Source organism: Sturnira hondurensis, unplaced genomic scaffold (genome assembly GCF_014824575.4).
Source record: "Sturnira hondurensis isolate 20B ecotype Veracruz unplaced genomic scaffold, ASM1482457v3 Scaffold0010128, whole genome shotgun sequence".
NCBI lineage: Eukaryota > Metazoa > Chordata > Mammalia > Chiroptera > Phyllostomidae > Sturnira > Sturnira hondurensis.
Window position 1 is genome coordinate 33993819 of NW_028082759.1, and position 22509 is coordinate 34016327.

General features: G+C 37.9%; 1 protein-coding gene across 1 annotated transcript in view; it reads left to right on the top strand.

Moving 5' to 3' along the window:
• The window catches only part of CSPP1 (centrosome and spindle pole associated protein 1), a 101138-nt gene that overhangs the window by 47237 nt on the left and 31392 nt on the right, over positions 1 to 22509 (top strand). The window contains exons 15-18 of the mRNA XM_037058676.1: positions 7817 to 7946; positions 9936 to 10083; positions 16873 to 17025; positions 20149 to 20261. Of these exons, the coding sequence (XP_036914571.1) occupies positions 7817 to 7946; positions 9936 to 10083; positions 16873 to 17025; positions 20149 to 20261 (544 nt within the window). The remainder of the gene's footprint in view (positions 1 to 7816; positions 7947 to 9935; positions 10084 to 16872; positions 17026 to 20148; positions 20262 to 22509) is intronic.

The following is a 22509-nucleotide window of genomic DNA, read 5'->3' on the forward strand; positions in this document are numbered from 1 at the left end:
TTTTGTTTCTTTTGTTCTAATAGGTGTGTAGTTTTATATTGTTGAGGTTTTAGTTTATATTTTCCATATGATAATGATGTGGAACATCTTTTCATGTGTTTTATTTGCCATCTATAAATAATTGGTGAATTGTTTCTTGATGTCTTGCACATTTTCTGATGGAAGCTAGTCTCTTTTAGACAGCATATATAAGGATCTTGTTTAGCTATCCATTCAGCCACCATATGTCTTGAATGGAGCATTTAATCTATTTACATTTAAAGTAATCATTGATAGGTATTTGTTGCCATTTTATTATTCATATTTTTATCTTTTTTTTCTTCTTAAAGAAGATACTTAAACATTTCCTGTATACTGGTTAGGTGATGATGAACTCCTTTTGTTTTTTCTTGTCTGGGAAGCTCTTTATTTGTACTTTGATTCTAAATGAGAACTTTGCTGGGTAAAATGATCTTGGTTGTAGGTGTTTGCTTCTCATCACTTTGAATATTTTGTGCCACTCCCTTCTGACCTGCAAACTTTCTGCTGAGAATTCAGCTGACAGTCTTAGGGGAGCTTCCCTGTAGGTAACTAACTGCTTTTAAGATTCTCTCTTGTCTTTAACCTTTGCCATTTTAATTATAGTGTGTCTTGGTGTGGGCCTCTTTAGGTTCTTTTTGTTTAGGAACTCTCTGCAATTCCTGGGCTTGCATGTCTGTTTTCCTTCATCAGGTTGGGGAAATTTTTGCCATAATTTTTTCAAATAGATTTTCCATTCCTCACTCTCATTCTCCTTTTCCAGCACCCCTGTGATGCGAGTATTGATGCACTTGAAGTTGTTCCAGAGGTTTCTTAAACTATCCTCATATTCTTGGATTCCTTTTTTTTTTCATCTGTAATTGGGTGTTTTCTGCTTCCGTGTCTTCCATATTGCTGATTTGATCTGGTTCATCTGCTCTGCTGTTCATTCCCTGTAATGTATTCTTTGTTTTAGTTAGTGTATCTTCATTTCTACATGATACTTTTTTTATGTTTTCTGTATCCATTTTTATGTTTCCCATCTCTTTGTTGAAGTTCTAAGTTCACCTACTTTTCCCCTGTGTTCATTGAGCATCTTTATACCCAGTGTTTTGAAATCTGCATCTGCTGGATTGCTTATCTCCATTTTGTATGTTCCCTTTTTTTTGAATTTTGTTCTGTTTCCATATGGGACATGTTTCTTTTGTCTCCCCATTTTGGTTGCCTCCTTGTGGTCATCTCTATGTATTAGGTAGAGCTGATACGTTTTCTGGTTTTGGTAGAGTGGCCTTAATGTAGTAGGTATCCTGTATGGCCCAGTGGCACAGCCTCCCTGGTCACTGGAGCCACACTCTCCAAGTGTGCGCCTCCTGTGGGCTGTGTGCTTCTGTTGTAGTTGAGCTTTGATTGCTTTTGTCATGTCAATGGGAGGGATTTACTACCAGGCCAATTGGCTTGCAAGGATTGGCCATGGCCACTGTGGAGGATCTACTGTGGAGGAGTGGATTCCATGGATGGGACTCACTTCACTGGGGCTCTGATGCCCACTGAGTCTTCCCCTGAGTGTATCACTTGTGGAAATGGTTCAGTGGTGCTTTGGCATAGTTTAAAGCTGTCCACTGGGTGTGCTGGCTCTGGGGCTTCCCATAAGGTGAAGACCAAGGCACACCCTGTGTGCCTTGCCCTGGGGTCACCTTGCAAGAGCTATAAAGTGATTTGCAGATGGATGCTACTTATGCTGGGCTTGGAGGTACCTGGTAATGAGGCCAAGCTGTGAACCAACTCTGGCTGTTGCTAGTGCTGGGCTTGGGTCTACTTAGTAAGAGGTACGAGGCCCACCAAGGCCAGATGCTTCTTGTTTGAGAGATTTTAGGAGAGTCTGTAGCACAGTCAAAATAGGCTGTTTGTATGGAAACACCACTGTAAATGGCTCTGGTGAACCCACAAATTAGGTGGAGTGAGTCTCAGGGAACCTCCAGAGTAGGGTGAACAGTATTAGCCAAGTTGGTGAAGACTTGGATATGGCAGTCACCTGCTGGCTCTCTGAGGGGAGGGCTCCCAGAAGAACAGTGGCCTCTGCCTGCATTTCTGTCTGGGAGAAAGCTGCCCGTCCAGTTTTCTATTTCATGCCTGGCAATTCAGTTCTTTCCTGTACATCCCTGGTGGCCCATGCACTGGAACTCAGAGTGAGTGAGTTTGAATAAGTCTGTGAACGGGCCCTTTACAAGGGATGTCTCCAGGAGCCCCTGTTTTACTCAGCCAGAATCCCTGCTGGTTTTCATAGCCAGAAGTTACAGGAATTTCTTTTCCTGGCACTGGAATCCTGGGTTGGAGGGCTTGATATAAAGGCGGGACTCCTTCACTCCTCAGGAGGGACCTCTGCAGCTGAGCTGTCCCTCACAATTTTACTTGTTACACGTGGGTGTAGGACAAGTCATTCCATGTCTTCAACCCTCAAGCTAGTCTCGAAGTGGCTGCTTCTTTATAACCTCAGTTGTAGGACTTCTATTCACCTAAATTTCAGGCAGTTCTGAATGATGGTTGTTCTGTAGTTCAGTTGTACAATAATTTTGATGTGGTTGTGGGAGAATGAGAGTACTGTGTTTACCTCAATTTCCTTCTATTTAAAGGCTAAGTAATACCATGTTGTATGGATATAACACATTTTCTTTGTCCATTCATCCATTACTTTAAAAGAAACTCTAGGGAAGTATTTAGTAGGTGACTAAAGATATCATCAGTGTGTTGACATAATTCTATATTCAGCAAAGTTATTTTCCATGAATGAGATTTAAATTAAAATATTTTAAGAGGAACAACTGAATTTACCATTAGCAGACCCTAAATAAATGGAATTCTACATGCAGAAGGAAGGACGTTATAGAGAGAAGGTCTGAGCTGCAGAAAGCAGTGGAAAGGAAGAAGAGCAGTAAATATGTGGGTGGAATTAAATGAATATTATCTATGTAAAATTGTTTTGGGTTTAAAAGTAAGTAAAATTAGCCCCGCTGGTGTAGCTCAGTGGATTGAGCGCAGGCCTGCGAATCAAAGCATCACCAGTTTGATTCCCAGTCGGGGCACATGCCTGGGTTGCAGGCCAGTTCCCAGCGGGGGACACACGAGAGGCAACCATGCATTGATATTTCTCTCCCTCTTTCCTTGCCTTCCCCTCTAAATAAATAAAATCTTTAAAAAAAAAATAAATAAAAGTAAGTAAAATTAAGAATAAATAATAAGAATATTTCATAATTTGGAGTGAAAGAAAATATTTTTGTGTTTAAAAATCTATCATTTGGGGGGAGGATAACGATGCTGATTAGCTGTAGTTTTTGATAAGGTAAATGTGGGTGTTATATTTCTAGGGTAACCCCTGAAAGCACTTGGACAAAAGGTGCTGATTACTACTGTAGTAGAGGAAAAAAATAAAAAAGGCAGGTAAAAGAGAAACATAGAAAGGTTTAAGGAGTTTATTTACCCTGATTATAAGTTGAAATTAAATGGCAAATTTAAATTTTATATTAGTAAATGATTAAGTAACTAGTTCAAAGAGAAATCTTGTTATACTAGATGAAAAAGCAAAATTCGGGTACATGTTACTTACAAAGCATTTAAAAAGATACACAAAAGTTGAAAGTAAATGGGCACAGATATGCTAGGAAAATATGAAGTAAAATAAAGTTTGTTTAGCTGTATTAGTATCAGGTAAAGTGGATTTTTCAGTCATAAAGCTTTGAGATAAAAAGATGCACTTTATAGAGAGTAAAGGTTTATTTTAGCAACATAATAGAACAAAACATTTATGCATCTAAACACATGGTCTTAAAGTATATAAAGCAAAATTTTAAAGAACTACAGGTAAAAGTGGACAAATCAGAATCCTAATGTGAGGATTTATCATTTTTTAAAAATATTTATTTATTTTAGAGAGATGAGGAAGGGAGGGAGAAAGAGAGGTAGTGAAACATCAGTGTATCCTTGCCTCTAGCACACCCCATACTGGGGATATGGCCTGCAACCCAGGAATGTGCCCTGACTGGGAATCAAACTGGTGATGCTTTGATTCGCAGGCCTGCGCTCAATCCACTGAGCTACACCAGCCAGGGCAGAATTTATCATTTTTAACATAAGTGATGGATGAAGCAGAAAATAATCAGTAAGGTTATAGAAGATTTCACCTAACATGCAAGCTTATTGTAAAGGAAATATATAGAAATGTACCCCAAACCTCAGTTATCCATTTCTGCTATTCTCAAAGGAACATTTATAAAACTCACCATAGCCTAGCCCCTAAAGAAAATCTCAATATATTTTGTTGGACTCATATCCTATGGACCATTTAAATTTGAAATCAATTTTTAAAGTTGAATAAACTTAAAAATTATTTCATATATTAGAAATTAGAAAACAAGGAATGAATTAGAAAATGCATAAAATGGGATAGAAACTGGAACAATAATCAGGCATCTAAAAAGCGAGAAAAAGGGCCCTGGCTGGTGTAGCTCAGTGGATTGAGCACAGGTCTGTGAACCAAAGTGTAACCGGTTTGATTCCCAGTGAGGGCACATGCCTGTGTTGCAGGCCATGTCCTTAGTATGGTGTGCATAGAGGCAATGACATGTTGATGTTTCACTCTCCCTCTTGCTCCCTCCCTTCCCCCTCTCTAAAAATAAATAAATAAAATCTTAAGAAAAATGAGAAAAAGAACAGCAAAGTAAACCCAAAGAAGCAAGGGAAGAAATAATAAAGAACAGAAATTAATGTAATAGAGACATTCAATACAGAGGGTCAACAGAGTTAAAAGTAGGTAGGCTCCTTGCGAAGACTAATATAAGAAGATAAATAGTTTTCTGTTGAAATGGTCAAGGAAAAAAAGAGTGAGAAGTACAACTAAGAACTATTAGAGATGAAAAAATGGTTATTTCTTACAATTTAAAATTCTATATGTCAATTCTAAAAATTACAACAGTAGTTGTAATTAAACTTAAAAAACAATAAGGATATATTATGAACAATGTTACGCCAATTAATTTGGAAATTTAATTGAAGAAGAAAAATTGCTATTAAAATTTAATTTTATAAAGCTGACTGAAGAGGAAATAGAAAACCTGAAAACATCAAAAAACCCTGTTTTTTTAAAAAAGGTGGGTCAGTAGTTTCAAATCTCTACACAAAATCAGCTCCAGGTCTAGGTGGCCTGGCCAATTATATCAAACATTCAATGGAAAAAATTATTTTACAGAAACTAATACAGAGCACAGATCAAGAGGGATTACTCCACAGCCACTCTTATGAGACTGTCATAATCTTTATGCTCAGTTTGAGAAGTGATGGTGATGTTTTTGGAGATGAGATGCCTCTTACAGTTTTTTTAATAATTATAATTTTGTTATAAACTAATATTTAGCTTTTGTAATTCAGATTTTTTAATTTGGCATTTTGTATTTTTTAATATATTTTATTGATTATGCCATTACAGTTGTCCCATTCCCCCCTTCATTCTCCTCCACCCTGCACACCCATTCCCCACCATTTCCCCCTTTTAGTTTATGTTCATGTGTCACAAGTTCTTTAGATTCTATATTTCCCCTACTATTCTTGCCCTCCCCCCTATCTATTTTCTACCTACCGTCTATGCTACTTATTCTCTGTACCTTCTCCCCCCTACTCCTCCTCCCACTCTCCTGTTGCTAACCCTCCATGTGATCTCCATTTCTGTAGTTCTGCTCCTGATCTAGCTGTCCTCTTAGTTTGCTTTTGTTTTAGGTGTGGTTGTTAATAACTGTGAGTTTGCTGTCCTTTCACTGTTCATATTTTTTATCTTCTTTTTCTTAGATAAGTCCTTTTAATATTTCATATAATAAGGGCTTGGTGATGATGAACTCCTTGAATTTGACCTTATCTGAGAAGCACTCTATCTGCCCTTCCATTCTAAATGAAAGCTTTGCTGGATAAAGCAATCTTGGCTGTAGGTCTTTGGATTTCATGACTTGGAATACTTCCTTCCAGCTCCTTCTTGCCTGTAAGGTCTCTTTTGAGAAATCCACTGACAGTCTGATGGGCACTCCTTTGTAGGTGACTATCCCCTTATCTCTTGCTGCTTCTAGGATTCTCTCCTTCATTTTCATCTTGGCTAATGTAATTATGATGTGCCTTGGTGTGTTCCTTCTTGGGTCCAACTTGTTTGGGACTCTCTGAGCTTCCTGGATTTCCTGGAAGTCTATTTCCTTTGCCAGACTGGGGAAGTTCTCCTTTATTATTCGTTCAAATAGGTTTTCCACTTGTTGCTCTTCCTCTTCCCCTTTTGGTACCCCTATAATTTGGATGTTGGAACGTTTAAAGATGTCCTGGAGGTTCCTAAGCTTCTCACTTTTTTGAATTCTTGTTTCTTCATTCTTTTTTGGTTGGATGTGTCATTTTTCCTTCTGGTCCACTCCCTTGATTTGAGTCCCAGTTTCCTTCCCATCACTATTGTTTCCCTGTGCATTTTGCTTCATTTCACTTAGTGTAGCCTTCATTTGTTTATCTAGTTTTTGACTAAAATCGACCAGTTCTGTGAGCATCCTGATCACCAATGTTTTGAACTGTGCATCTGATACCTCTTGGCTATCTCTTGGTCACTTAGAAGTATTGGCTCTGGAGCTTTGAGCTGTTCTTGAGCCATAATGTTTTGGTCTGTTTGCACCTATAACATATGAGGTGCGGAGCCTTAAGTATTCACCAGGGTGGGGCAACTCAGGCGCTGGGTTGTGACGCTGTATGTGGGGGTGGGGTCAGAGAGGGGCAATGGCATTTTTTTTCTGCTTTGGATTTTGGTCCTCTTTGCGGCTTCCCACAAGCAAATTGGACCCTTCTGGTGCTGGTTCCTGGGTGTGTGTGCTTGTGCATCCTCCAGGACACTGTGGGTCTCTCCAGTGAACTCTCTGTGAGCCCGGGAGCCTCTCCTGACCCCTTGACCCCCGAAAGTTTTTCCAATTGTTGTTTTTAGGCTTTAGTTCCCCTCGCTGGGGCCCTGGTTTGCGCGGTCTCTCTCACTGCTCACTCCTTTGCCTGGTTTATTGGTCTGGCTGAATGGTTCATTATTGTTGGACTTTGGTACAGTTCAGTTCTCTGTTTTGGTTGCATTTTTGTTACTAAATCTTTGTTGTCTGTAAACTTGGTTGTGTGGGGAGGTACAGTGTTTCCACCTATGCCTCCATCATGGCTGGAAGTCCTCATAATTTAGATTTTTTAAATGTATAATTTTCTTCAAAATGACTGCATTTCTATACTTTAATGTGTGTTGTATTTAAGGCAATAGCACTTGAATGCTTGGGAGTTATATCATCGTGATATGTTTTAAATTTTCCTTTTCATTTCTTTGTAAGTTTTTCAAAAATTTTTATTTGAGACAGATTTTTTATTGTAGTTAGATTGTTTTATTCTTGAAGTGTCTAGGAAGTTACTGTTTTATATTGGAGTATATTAAGTAAATCATTAGTTATATTATTTGAGAACTTCTACTGTATGATTATTATTATTACTGAATCAACAGTAATAATAATAAGCCACCATGTACACTGCTTGATGAATTATCACCATGTTTTCACCCTCATGTTATTACCCCTCAGTCAAGAAATAGGTGCAGTCAATTTAAAAGTTTCACGACTTTTGAAAGCAGAGACTGGGGAATTGCTTAGGAAGGGGTCATTTACATAAGGATTTCTCTTTGACCTATTTTTGAATGTGCTACTTATATTTCATGCTGCCTCAAAGGAGTATTGCATTTTCTTCTTGCTTGGTCATAAATGGATTCAAATTATTAATTGTGTATTTGATGTAGGAACACAGTTGGACAGAATGACTTGAAAATTATAAGTGATCAAGCAATGAACTCAGGATTGTTTTTTGAAGATAAACCCAAGCCTTCAAAGCAGTTACTTCAGTCTTACCAAGAAGCTTTGCAGCAGCAGGTATTCATTGATTAATCTGTTCATTCATTCACTTAATGTTAAACATTTTATGTGTTTGCATAGTCATCTCTTAGAACTCAGAGCATAGCAGAGGAGAAAAAAGGACACTGGTTATTTATAATTCACTGTGATAAGTTTTGCTGTATATATACTAGAGTACTGTTGCACGCATAGGAGGGAGAGAAAAATTGCTTGGGCAGTTAGGGGGCCTCATACGTTGTTGATATTTGAACTGCATACATTGAATAGATTTGAAATTCCTGGTATATTCAGGGAATGGAATGGATTTGGGAGAAAGGGCTGGAGTGTTGGTTGTGCTGGATTGTGAAGGACCGGCTCTGAGGGGTTTTCAGTTCCATTCTGCTTTGGATAGCCAGAGAGAAGATGTTTTAAACTGCAGAGTGAAAGGAGTAGGTGATGTGAGCAGACTTGGCTTTTAGGAAGATAACTGTTTGTGACATGGATGATTAGGAGAGAGATGTGGCAGAAAGATTTTTTAGTAAGTTATTGAGGCAGTTTAGCCAGGAGCCAGTGAAGCCCTGAACACCCAGTGGGGGTACGTAGGGAGGACATCCAGGAGATCATACTGGGGTGTCATTTATAGGACTTAGGTACAGGGAATGAGAAAGAACAGAAGGTTTGAAGGCGATTTTTTTTTTCGAGTGTTGTTGTCCAGGAGAAGAATGAGGCGAATGAACTGAGGTAGGGGAAAAAAGAGGTTGGATACTTTTACGGAGGAGGACAAGGGGTTCTGTTGTAGTTTGTAATGTTTGAAGAAAGTTTACTGAAGAGTAACTATCGAATGTATGGGGCCTTTGGGGGAATACCTATTATTTCTGGGAGGATCCTGGAATTCTTGGTAGGTATATGTCTGCCAGTGGTAGTTTTCTGTAAAGTTCCACTTGGATTTCTTGTAAAGCTCCTTTTGTTCAGTTTTTACATGGGCAACCTTCTTGAAAAATGGGTTTTTTTAAAGTTAAAGAATTACCAACATTATTTTTTTTATGTTAGGGTTCTATGAAAAAGTGAATTTATCTTCTGTTTTCAAGTGAGCATATTAAAAACACCACTGACAAAAGTAGATCTTCTAACTCTAAAATTTTATTTTATGTCTGTGATGACTTCCTTCACCTTGCTGGAGTAGTTGCTTAAATTTTCCATGCAAATGGTTGTAATTTAAAAAGTAATTTTCCAAAATGCAGGTATTTGTTCATTGCCTGTCCTTATTTCTAGAGAACAAGCCAGTACCTATAATTGATGATGGTGAGACTGTATTTTAAATAGCCCAGCATTCCCCAGAGAGCTTTGAGCTGGCTACCTTTTTGAATTCTGGAAGTGGAGTTTGCCCAGGATAGACTAGACCTGGTGAGGAGCGGGGAGTTGCTTGTGGCTGGCCAGGACCCAAGAAAGGGTGGGCAAAAATGAAAGTAAAGAGACCCTTGGTCCCCGTGGGACTGGTGAGGTCAGAGAGGGAATGGCTCAGGCCGACGTTGGGGGTGGGAGGGAGGAGTAGGCTTAGTCCATAGTGGCCTCAGTGGCTGGACAGGACTCTAGGGCATGATACGAGGGAGCAGCGGCCATGTATTCTAGCCATTTAAGTCTTTTAAAATTCGGTGTTACCTATATTTGTGATTTAAAATTGTTTAGTGAAGCATACTGAAGAAAATTTCCAGTTTCTTCTCTAAGAAAAATAAAATGAGGGGGAGAGGGGAGAGAATCATAGGGGAAAAGGGGACGGACTCGGATGAACAAGTATAAAGGACACATGGACAATAACTAAGGTGGGGGACGGAAATGGGAGGGAGGTGGGGAGCACGGTGCAGGGGGTGGGCAGGGTTGGGAATATAAGACAGAAAGCTGTACTTGAACAAGAGTTAAGTTAAAAAATTATAAAATTAAAAATAAAAAAATAAAATGAGTTATTAAAACTAACTTTCTGTATCGGAATACTTGTCAGCACTTACTGTGAATATTTTTTATGTTGTCAAGATTCGGGAAAGAGAAGAAAGAAGGAAGAAAGAACGTGAAGAAAAGGAAGAATATGAAGCTAAACTAGAGGCTGAGATGAGAACTTACAACCCCTGGGGGAAAGGTGGAGGTGGTGCCCCTCTCAGGGACGCAGAGGGAAACCTGATAAGTACGTTAGTTCCATTGATTTGTTGTTTTTAAAAGAAACTAAATGTGTTTTAGGGCTTTTTTCTTTTTTAACTATAAAGAAATTTTGCAATTATATGCCAACTGAGATCTGAAATATATTTTTATGGACTTTATTTCTAAAATGGTAAAAACTCGGGCTGATTTGATTTAGTCTTTAGCCCGGGGACATAGACAACAAGAGAATTCCTATTGTGGAGGATAAGTTCTATGACAAAATTGAAGGCCCACTTCATTAGCCACAGAAAGGCAGGTCTCTGTAAAGTTGGACTAGGCACTGAGAAATCCTACGTTGGTGTTGGGTTCAGACCTCCACGAGGAAGCCTCTTCTTTCTGCTCTGTCCTCACACATCTCAGGAAATGTATCTCTGTTTTTTAAGATCATTTATACTCTCTTCTCTTGTCTGCCCTTGTCCCCCCATCCAGACCTGAATGATGTTATAGTTTTCTGTTACCAAATTTTTATTTTCTAAAGTGGTCATAAGTGCTGGCTTGATGACAGTTCAAGAATACTCCATGCACTAAACACAAAAAGTCACTATGAAAATGGAAAAGAAACTGAATTATTAACATTCGAAAAGATTGGAGAGTAGAATAGAGTGCGAATCATAGCCTATAAGGCAAGGTCTCTTTTTTATGTAGCTTCGTGCAAAAGAGGTATTTTGATAAATAGTATAATAATAGGTTAGAAAGCATGTCTTCTTCAGAGTACTATTTGGTTTTTATTATAAATTGTCTATCCTCTGCTGATAGTAACTCAGTTGCAGAAATGAGCTCATGTTAGTTGTCAAGGTTATACCTAAACTAGTAGTTGGAATTTTAAAGAATTACCTAGTGCTCTGACTAGTGTGACTTACTTGGTTGGGCATTGTCCTGCAAAGTGAAGGCCCCTTTCGCTTGTGACTGGTTAGATTCCCAGTCACAGCACATGCCTGGGTTGAGGGTTCAGTCCTTGTTTGTGGTACGTATGAGAAGGCAACCAATGTTTCTCACAATGATATTTCTCTCCTACTATCTCCCTCCCTTCCCCTCTCACTAAAAATAAATAAAACCTTTAAAAAAGTATTTCTTAGTAGAAATAATGAAACCGTTATTACAAAGGTTTTAAAAAATGTATATACACATATATATATAAAACTAATAAGATATCTGGAATAGTGTGCAGGGGATGTTGTGCTTAATTCATACAAAAATAAGGAATGAAAAAAGTACTATTTATGCATTGTTTTCCTGTAGGTATCATATAATTAGCCATGGTGTAATAAATTGTTCAGGGAGTAGAGTTATTTTCCCATTTGTGAATCTGTGACATTTTCTTTTATTCTGTATGTTGTGGAATTATTCTTGTAATGCTAGTAATTTTGTATTAAATGATATGATTTACATTTGAAATAAACTCCCCATTTCAATGACATCTTTGCATTTGGCAAATTGCACTCTTGACAAATTAGCCTTTTTTACTTTCACTTTTTAGCTGACTTCAAACTTTTTATTATCCCACTGAGAGAAGAGTGACAGTTGATTGACAAATCATTTTTTCTAGTAAAATATCAATATAGATTTGTTTTGATTGCTGAATCTGATAGTCTTAAATCTTAAATAATAATTATGAATTCTGCTGAAACTAATTTTATTTTTATATAAGGACATTGACTATTCTAATTGGGAGAATCATGTGTAATCACAACAATAAATTATAACATGTTACTAATTTTGAAACTTACAGTGTTTGTTTACTTATAGGGTATTTATCTCTTAATTTATGGTGTATGTAGGTGAATATCAAAATGTGATTGCATTCCCTAAGCACTCACTAGTAGGTAACAGCCATAGCTGTGAATATTATCTGGAAGGAGTGAGCTTGATATCCTGTATCTTGTGATAAAAAAAGAATTCTATATGTACTATTATTTGTTGTGACTTCTCATTTATGTAGACTGGCTATTCTAGCAAGTTGGATAACAGTGAGATTATTGATTTCCCATTTAAATTATTCCATTTTTGTGACTTTTTTAGAGACCTCAATTTTCCCATCATTTCTATTTTCATTTCACTCCCATGTCCAGGTAGATCTCAGGATTTGGTGATGATTTTAGGAGCATCTAGCTAATTCTTGTTTTACCATCCCTGGCACTTGGTAATTTTCTTGTAATCAGCTTTTCTCTGTGCTTTCATGCAGTCCCTTCTTACATTTTCAGTTTTTCTGCTCATTTCTTATGTCCATTTCTTAACATACTTAGGGTACTTGTATTTCTTTTTTTAATTTTAATATATATATTTTATTGATTATACCATTACAGTTGTTCTATTCCCCTCTACCTTGCACACCCCTCCCCCACTATTGTCCCCCCCTTAGTTTATAACCACGTGTCTCAAGTTCTTTAGATTCTATATTTCCCCTACTATTCTTGCCCTCCTCCCTATCTATTTTCTATCTACTGTCTATGCTATTTTCTGTACCTTCTCCCCCCTTCTCCTCCTCCCAGTCCCCTGTTGCTAACCCTCCATGTGTTCTTCATTTCTATGGTTCAGCTCCTGATCTAGGTGTCCTCTTGGTTTGCTTTTGTTTTAGGTGTGGTTGTTAATAACTGTGAGTTTGCTGTCCTTTCACTGTTCATATTTTTTATCTTCTTTTTCTTAGATAAGTCCCTTTAACATTTCATATAATAAGGGCTTGGTGATGATGAACTCCTTGAATTTGACCTTATCTGAGAAGTACTTTATCTGTCCTTCCATTCTAAATGAAAGCTTTGCTGGATAGAGCAGTCTTGGATGTAGGTCTTTGGATTTTGTGACTTGGAATACTTCCTTCCAGCTCCTTCTTGCCTGTAAGGTCTCTTTTGAGAAATCAGCTGACAGTCTGATGGGTACTCCTTTGTAGGTAACTGTCCCCTTCACTCTTGCTGCTTCTAGGATTCTCTCCTTCATTTTCATCTTGGCTAATGTAATGATGATATGCCTTGGTGTGTTCCTTCTTGGGTCCAACTTCTTTGGGACTCTCTGAGCTTCCTGGATTTCCTGGAAGTCTATTTCCTTTGCCAGACTGGGGAGTTCTCCTTTATTATTTGTTCAAATAAATTTTCCACTAGTGGCTGTTTCTTTTCCCCTTCTGGTACCCCTATAATTTGGATGTTGGAACGTTTAAAGATTGTCCTGGAGGTTCCTAAGCCTCTCCTCATTTTTTTGAATTCTTGTAATTTCACTTTTTCCTGTTTGGGCATTTCTTTCTTCCTTCTGGTCCACCCCCTTGATTTGAGTCCCTCTTTCCTTTCCATCACTATTGGTTTCCTGTGCATTTCCCTTCATTTCAATTAGTTTAGCCTTCATATGTTCCTCTAATTTGTGACTAAAGTCGACCAGTTCTGTGAGCATCCTGATCACCAGTGTTTTGAACTGTGCATCTGAGAGGTTCGCTATTTCTTTTTCACTTAGAGTTATCAGCTCTGGGGCTTTGACTTCTTTAGCCATATTTTGGACTGTTCGTGCCTGTTACGTATGAGAAGTGGAGCCCTAGGTGTTCACCAGGGCGGGGCGACCCAGTTTCTGGGTTGTGATGCTGTATGTGGGGGTGGGGCCGAAGGAAAACAATGGCAGGCACCCTTTGCTTCCTCCTGCCACCACCGCGGGCTGTGCGATTCGTCCCTCTGTGTGCGAATGGGCCTCACGATTCATCCCACTGCTCGCAAATGTGCCACCTCGGTCAGCTGCTGCTGGGTTTGTTGCTGGGGGCTGTGCGGTCCATCTCACTTCTCACTCCGGCTGTCTTGAGCCCTCACTGGGTCTGCCCAAGGCTATCCCAAATGCCTGGGTGCCTGGGGTTAGGGGATCTTTCCTGCTTGACCCTGCTCCGCTGCTGGCTCCGCCCCTCTTACCCGTCTGGTAGAATGGTTCGTTATTGTTGGACTTCCGTATAGTTCAATTTTCTGTTCTTTGGCTGCATCTTTGTTCTCCAAACCTTTGTTGTATTTAAACTTGGTTGTGGGAGAAGGCACAGTGTTTCCACCTACGTCTCCACCTTGGTGGAAGTCTCTCTCTTTCTCAGGGTACTTGTATTTCTAAACACAAACAGAACTCTTGGCCTTGTTACATTTTCCACTTACCGTATAAACCGCATTCCAAAAGCAGCCTGTGCTCATTGCTGCCGGGCATTCCTCTGTTGCTTCGTATTCCACAGTATGCCTTCTGGCTGCCTCGCTCTGCCGGTGCTGCATTTTCAGAATAACTGATGTCCTGACTTCCACTTCATGGTTTTTACCATTGTCATTCCTCTTCCTCTTTTCAAACAAAATTTTTATTGATTTAGAGAGAGTCAGAGGGAGGGAGTGAGGAGGAAGAGGAGAGAGATAGAGAGAAATAACTACTTGTTTCAGTTATTTATGCATTCATTGGTTGATTCTTGTATGTGTCCTGACTGGGAATCAAACCTACAGTGTTGGGGTATGGGTTTAATGCTCTAACCAACTGAGCTACCCCACCAGGTCTAGTCCTCATTCTCTTTGAACCGGGTTGGCGGTTACTTCCTTCCTTTGTATCCTATGCATCCTCTCAGATGCTGTCCTCTCTTCAGCTGACATTAGATGCATGTTATGATCCAGGTTAAATGCTTCTAGGTCTGTGAACACCTTTGTTTTAGGACTGTGTTCTGATATTGTATGTTACTTGAGTTAGATACGCTCTTTCTCCATCTGTTCTCTCCCACCTCATCTCTGAACTCTGTGGATGATCTTAATATCCTTTTCTTTGCCCCTGACCACTTTTCAAATTTTTCTTCAACCAACCTGTCTTCTGAATCTCTGCACCTGAGGCTTGGTGGATTATGCACACCTAGCTTGCAAAACTGAACTTCACTTTGTAAATCCAGCTCATCATTGCCTTTTTCTGTGAATGTATCATAATTCTGATCATTCAAACTAAAAACTACAGAGTTCTTTTGACTCCTAATAAGACTGATGTTTGGTTCTGCCTCTTCAGTGTTCTTTGAATTCTCTTCATTTTCACTCATGCTACCACCACAACTGAGATTTATGTCTTGGGCTTTTGCCATTTCCTCATTACTTCTTCGTTCTTCCTCCTCCGTTTTCTACCTATGAGCTATATGTATCAAAAGTATACCCAATTTTATTATTCTATACTTAGAATCATTGAAGATTCTGGAATCTGACTGGCTGAGTTCACATTCTTGCTCTGCCCCTACTGGCTTTGTGGTTTTTGAGCAAATTAACTTAATTTTCTCATCCATAATACTTAGGTGAAAGTAATAGTACTTTCCATACAGGTTATATAGAATATAAGCATAGTGAATATTAAGTGTTAGCTGCCATTATTACTAGTACTACCGTAACTAAAAAACTGTCTTCACTACCAGAACAGAATTGAGAATCATCAGCTTATGTTTCAGAATATTCCAGAGTAAGCATCCAGCCTGTATTTTCCTACTTTATTTTTCATTCCTTTATTCATTTTGTGCTCTAGTCAAGCTGCACTGCTTTAATGTTGCTGGAACACAGTCTGTTTCTTTATTAAGCTTTCCCACCCACCTTCACCTGTGAAGTTCTATGGCCGTCCTGTCCTAAATGTTGCAACAAGATGTGAGCTTTCTTGATTCTGAACTCCCATTCTCATTGGTAACAGTCCCTTGTTATTTACCATGTTCTCTCTTGTGTCCTAATTGTAATTCATGCTTATAACACATCCTTGAACATAACAGGCTTCCTGCTGACTGCTTTTTATATCCAGGTTTAAGTTTGCTGTCATTGCTGCAATACTGTCCAAATTGTTTGTGGAGAACTACGTTTTAGATTAAAATTTTGAGTTCTTCAGTCATTTGGGTCTGTTTTTAAGATTAACTGGTTGTTTGACCTAGTCCCACATGCTCAGATTTTTGCCATGTGTGTGCTCTCTGTCTCTATTGCTGTGTAACATTAGCCCAACGTGTACTGTTCTAAAATAACATTTAGTATCTTGTAGTTCTATGAGTCAGTACTTTGTGAGTGGTTTAGCTTGGATGGTTCTGTCTCAGGGATTCTCACGGGGTTGCAGTCCAGTACGTCACAGTGTGGGTTGTAGTCATCTGAAGGCTTGACTGTGTTTGCGGAGTCCGTTTCCAATCTGGCTCCCTCAAAGGGCTCCCAAGGCCTCAGTTTCTGTGGCGTGAGCCTCTCCTTTGGGCTCCTTCAGTGTCCCTGTGATGCAGTAACTGGCTTTCCTTAGAGTGGGTGATGCAAATTGGGCAAGGTGGAAACCATAATGTCTTTCGTGAAGTAGCTTCGGAAGTCACATACCATCATTGCGCAGTATCTGGTCTTGAGAGTGAGTTATGGATGATGGCCCACACTCAGGAGGGGAACTGAGCTCCGTCTTTAAGAGAGTTTTGTCAAAGTTGTGGATATGTTTTGAAACTGCACACAATTATGTTTTTTCACTAGGAATGCTAATGATTTTGGGTAAATTTCACTATGACTTGCTTTGAATTGTTGCAGTATTTTGTATATTAAAGAGATTCCAGGTTTTGAACAGATAAATATGATTTTTATGGGTTGCCAGAGATGTATATGTTCTTAAGTTTTCTACTAATTTTGAGTTTGTAAGTTTTTTTTTAATCTTCTATGTTTTGGTAATTTTGTTTCTGTTTTCAGGACACCAAGATATCATTGAATTATTCCAGCTCTGTCCTGTTGTTTTCTCTCAGATTTCCTACTTTGAGAAAATATATTTAGCATACTAATAATAGAAATGTATTTATTGAAGTAAATGGCTTATTTTTCCCTCTCAGCTGATTTGAATAGGATGCACAGACAAAATATAGATGCCTACCATAACCCAGATGCAAGACCATATGAAGATAAAAGGGCTGTTGTATCACTAGAACAAAATTTAGCCACTTCAAATGCTGAGAACCTAGAAGATTCTGCAAATAAAAACTCAGGTGTTTAATCACATTCTATTTTTTCTTTTACATTTCTAAAGTTGTTCAGTAACGTTTCTGTTCTCTGATAAAGTGTTATTGTATTTTGAGAATATGGTTACTCTGAGTCAGGAAGTATAACATGTTATTTGTGCTTTTTGTTACCTTTTCTTCGTAGGTATTTTGAAAAAAGTGAGTAGGGAAATGTAGTTTGCTTCTTAATTAGTGTTTCTTCTCAGCTTTGTGATTTGCTTACATATATTTTAGCTGTGGCTTATGTTTGTTTTGCTCGTAGGAGGACATTGCTTAAAATGAAAGTCTTTTTACACATGCACTTGGCTTTTCATACCCATAACTGTTTGATTGAATTAATGAGAAGTATCAGATATGGTATGATGAATTGTACAATGAAATAAATTTTTCCTTGTTTGTAATAATCATTTGCTCTCCCTTATAAAACTACAGTGTACACAGAACTGAATAATTACATGTTTCATTTGATACCTGGTCACATCCTCCTTTTTTAAGCAGATATTTTTGGTTTGCTATTAAGCAATAGCCTTCAGTTGAAAGTTCTATAAAATGAAAATTACTCATCAACTTTCTTTATGACTTGCCAGGAAAAATTGTCATCATTTTTCTTTGTCAAGGGTATATGAAAATATGTTATATATCTAAAAGTCAAAGGAAGTTGATGCTATAAAACTAGCCATTTATTTGCTACAAATTCCACATTTGTACTTTTAAAAAAGTACAAAAGTTTTTATTTTAGAGTAGAAGAAATTTTACATCAGGAAGGCCTTCTAAAATATTCCGGACTTTAACTTTTTAAAATTTTTAACCCATATGACTGATTAGCCAGACAGGCAGATTAAGTGGGAAGCTGTGATTAGAATCACTAGCCTTGCATCTGTCAAGCCTTAATGGTAGCGCTACTCTGTGTGCCTTTCTGAGCTCTCGGCAGATGGAGTGTTTGTCGTTTCCCTGGCAGCCTTTGCCACTGTTTGATTCCTAATTACCAGCAATCTTCCTTACTCTGATCCACAATAGATTTTACCCAGCAGATCCACTTTTGATTTGGGGAGCGCTAAAAATTGGAACTGATTTCGATGAAATTATTCATTTGGCTGTCACTGTGGGTCTGTAATAATTCATTGTGCAATGGGAGCACCAAAACACCTTTTCATATTATTGCTGCTTAGAGAATTTTGGCTTCTTTCTGATTATAATTTTTCTCTTCATTTGCCTTTTCTTCTAGTAGCCTGAGTTGACATCTCCGTGCTTCAGACCCCATTCTTTGCCCTTTTCTCCCGCACCCTGTATTGTTTGTAGTTCTGTCTCAGCCTAGGACTTTCTCTGTGTTAGTAATAAGCATTTAGCTCCGCTTGCCAGCAAATTCTGGAAAAACAGTTTCCACAGCCCCCTCCCCGAGAGAGAGCTCAAGCTTGATGATTGTATGTGCTCAGAATTTGTTGCCTGTGGCCTTTCTGCATGCTGCCAGGATTTCCCCCTTTTTTGTGAGTTGAAATTTCCTAAATTAATTTTCATTCCCCAGTAGCCTAAAATAGACTTTCTGAGTGCAAGAAGCTAAGTCATCTAATTTGTTTCTATGTCATCATATATGTGTATGAATGTGTGTATGTATACATATATGTATATTATGTGTGTATACACATATGTACATTCAGTATTTTAAAGTCCTTAGGGAACTTGAATATATCTGAAAATTGAATGTTACAATGTATGCTTAAGGTTCATCATCTGGAATGTTTTGTCTTCACTAAGTCTGTTTTGAGGCCCTTTCTACTAGCATTCATTTTTTCCTTTTTTATGGTTCTTGGAGGAAGAACCATATTTTTGAAGTCATAGTAATCTGACTTACCATGATGCCTAGATATAGTCTATTTATTTTGTGTAGAACAAGTGTTTCTCTGTGGTTTTATTTTTATAATTTATTTATTTTACTTTGTCTTTTCCTGTCTTCAATATTTCTTCTCTAATTGCCGCAAAGGCTTAGAATTTGAGTGATCATTAAAGTGAAATATCCCATTCTTTTTTGTTTTGCTGATCAGCTTTTTCACCATAGCATAAGATTATAATGTATTTATAAGTATTGATTTGATTTTCTGCTGATCTATTTGAAGAAGCATTTAAAAATTTATTTATTTACTTATTTAGTAGTGTTTTCTTAAAGTAAGTACATTTTAAAAATTTAATCTAATTGGATTTTTTCCCATTACCATTTAGTCCCCTTATAGGGAGTTGTAGGGGACCATTAATAAATCTAAATATGGAGGCAAAGAGACCTGCATGGCAACTCAATTCACAAATAGTCAGCCTACACAAACCACAAGTGAGAGAAATAAATGCTTTAGATTTATGGTATAAAGAATGAGTCAGTAAATGAAAAATAATACAAAAAGTTATATAGGGCTTAAGTTTAAATGCCATTTATTTATTTCTGCATTCACAGAGATTCTTGGGGTATAATTATTTAACTTGCTTTTATGAAATAATATTTTTCCTTTCTCAGAATGTGTAATACTACTTACAGATAACATTTTTATTATTCATGTTTGTGTCCCATTAATTCAATAGAAGTAAAAAAATATTGTAATCATGAGGAGTCATTTTAATTTTTAGAATGTTTTTGGACCTTACTTTTTCATTTATTGTTTTAACTATGGATGGGAAGACTTTTGGATTTACTGATTCTTTAGACAATTTAGTTATTTCTATATATGTATACATAGTATGTTTTAGTATATAATTAAGCAGTATTCTTAAGAAAAGGATATTTACACCTATAAGAACTTAAATGTTTGTTTGTTCGTTTTCAATAAGTTTTACTTTAAAGCCTTTGCTGTAATCAGAGTTACTTAGCTTTTAAGTTTTCTTGGTGTCCTTCAGGTACAGATATATTATGATTCTTCAACTCTTAATTTTATTTTAGTTGCACTATTTTTCTTTCTTTCATTACTTTTTGTTAACTTCTGATTCCAATCTCAATTTTCCTTTTCTGATTGTAACCTCTGGACTTCCATATTTAGCACATTTTTTCAAAGCATGAATTTAGTATTTATTAATGTCTGCATTTTCTAAGCATTGGCTAATGATATGTTTTTGCAAAATTTCTCTTTCAAGGTCATGTGCAAATGCAGAGCTCCCCTTTTGCTCGAGGAAATGTATTTGGTGAGCCTCCAACTGAACTTCAGATTAGACAGCAAGAATTATACAAGAATTTTCTTCGGTTTCAGGTGAAATGTTTACTTGATCTTAGTTTAAAAGTTTCATAAGAGTTTCAATAAACTGAACTTGATGCAATTTTATTCACAGGATAAAGAATAAATTCTCAAATGCCATGCAGTTATCTACAATGTCTAATTTATATCAGATATAGGCAGTAATAAAATTATGTTGCTTATATCTGAGAAAAGAATAAGAAGACATGTTAGTGTTAGGTATACCAGTTGACTTAATCTTCTCTAAACTTTTAAAAATCGCTAATTGTTAAAGTGCTGAAATTTCTAAAACTGAAAGACTTAATACAATTTTGTCTCTCTCTCTTTTTTTTAAAGATTTTATTTGTTAATCTTTAGAGGGGAAGGGAAGGAGAGAGGGAAGGAGAGAGAAATATCAATGTATGGTTGCCTCTCATGTATTCCCCTGCTGGTAACTGGCCTGCAGCCCAGGCATGTGCCCTGAGTGGGTATCAAACCACGACCATCTGGTTCGCAGGCCCGTGCTCAATCCACTGAGCTACACCAGCCAGGGCCAAATTCATCTCTTAAGCATAGTCTTTAGATGGTTATGTATTAGTAGAAAGTCAATATATTTTTTAAAAAGATTTGATATTCTTAACTCAGTAGTATAATTGTAAATAACTAAAAATTTGATGTAATCACACCTGCATTTATTTGCTGCATTTATGTATGTAAACAAGTAGCATTAAAAATACTAAAAATGCCCAAAGAAGGCATTTGATCATAGAGTGTTTATTAAACAAAGTTACTGAACTCCTGTCCCCTGCCCACCCTTGTGCTGGACACTACAGAGGGTGCCTGCGATGAACAAGAGACCTGCCCATGAGGGACTCAGTTTCTTCTCCCCTCCCACACTCACATTCCAGTTTCAGATTACTCCTGTGGTCTGCTTAATCTTCCTTTCATATGACTTCACATATTACTCTTTTTTACTCAAAAACCTGGAGGAATTTCCAGTGTCCTTAGTCTGACATTTAAGGCTGTCCAATCTAATCCCAATTTCTTAAATTCCTCTTACAGAGATTCTACTCTAACATGTCATATTCTTCTAATCCTAACTTTGTGGATGCTTACATAAGGCAGCTGACTTAAGGATGATTGATCTGGCATTAGTGTTTAGGATATATTATTGGGAGGCTGAAAAGTTTTGAAGTAGGGGGCATTTTACTAGAGTGGTGACAACGGAAGTGGAGGGAAAGACCTTTCTAAGGATTGCCAGAGTGAATAGAGATTCTGAATATGAGAGAGTGGCACTGGAGGACCCAAGGGTATTAGTCACTCAAGTCAGGCACCAGCATTTTGATGGTCATAGAGTTAACCTGTTGAACTCGAAAGACCCTATGGTGTGGTACCCATAATGACAACAAGTCAAAATTTAAGTAGCTTCTATTGTACTAAGCAAGTGTTCGCATGGTCTAGGGTAGAGTTCAGGAAATAAATAAACTAAAATCTTGAAATTGTATAGCTTGTTATTGTTTATAAGATACTTTTACATGTAGTACTGCATTAAACCTTAAAACCCTCTGAGGAACGCATTTAATTTTATGACATGCAACTGTAATGCAGGCAAAGAGGTGCGTCCATGGTGGCAGAGCATTGGGAGGCCAGTGCTGGAACCAAGTCTCCCGACTTCAGGATCACATCTGTAGGTGCAGAACTTGTATCTATCTGTAGGGGGTTCTAGGAAGTCTTCCCTTCAGGAGAAATCTACTGGTAATGGGGAAGCTTTGACGCTCCTAGTTTCAGAGTAAGTCCAGCTTTCAGGCCTCCCACCTGTAAACCCTCAGTGGACCCATTAGAGGATTGCCCTCAGATGGTGGTTTACATATTTTTCTTTTAGCAGCCTCTTAACCTTCCCCAGTTTTCCAAGTCTAACAGAGAACTGGCTAAATTGTATTTAATATAGTGTCACACAAGAAATACCCTCAAACTTAACTATTTTAAATATGTTTTATTGATTATGTCACTACAGTTGTCCCATTTCCTCCCCTTTATTCCCCTCCACCCTGCATACCCACTCCCCCCATTCTCCCCCTTTAGTTCATGTCCATGTGTCACAAGTTCTTTAGCTTCTATATTTCCTACACTATTCTTGTCCTCCCCCCTGTCTATTTTCTACCTACCGTCTGTGCTACTTATTCTCTGCACATTCTCCCCCCTTCTCCTCCTCCCACCCCCCTGTTGCTAACCCTCCATGTGATCTCCATTTCTATGGTTCCACTCCTAATCTAGCTGTCCTCTT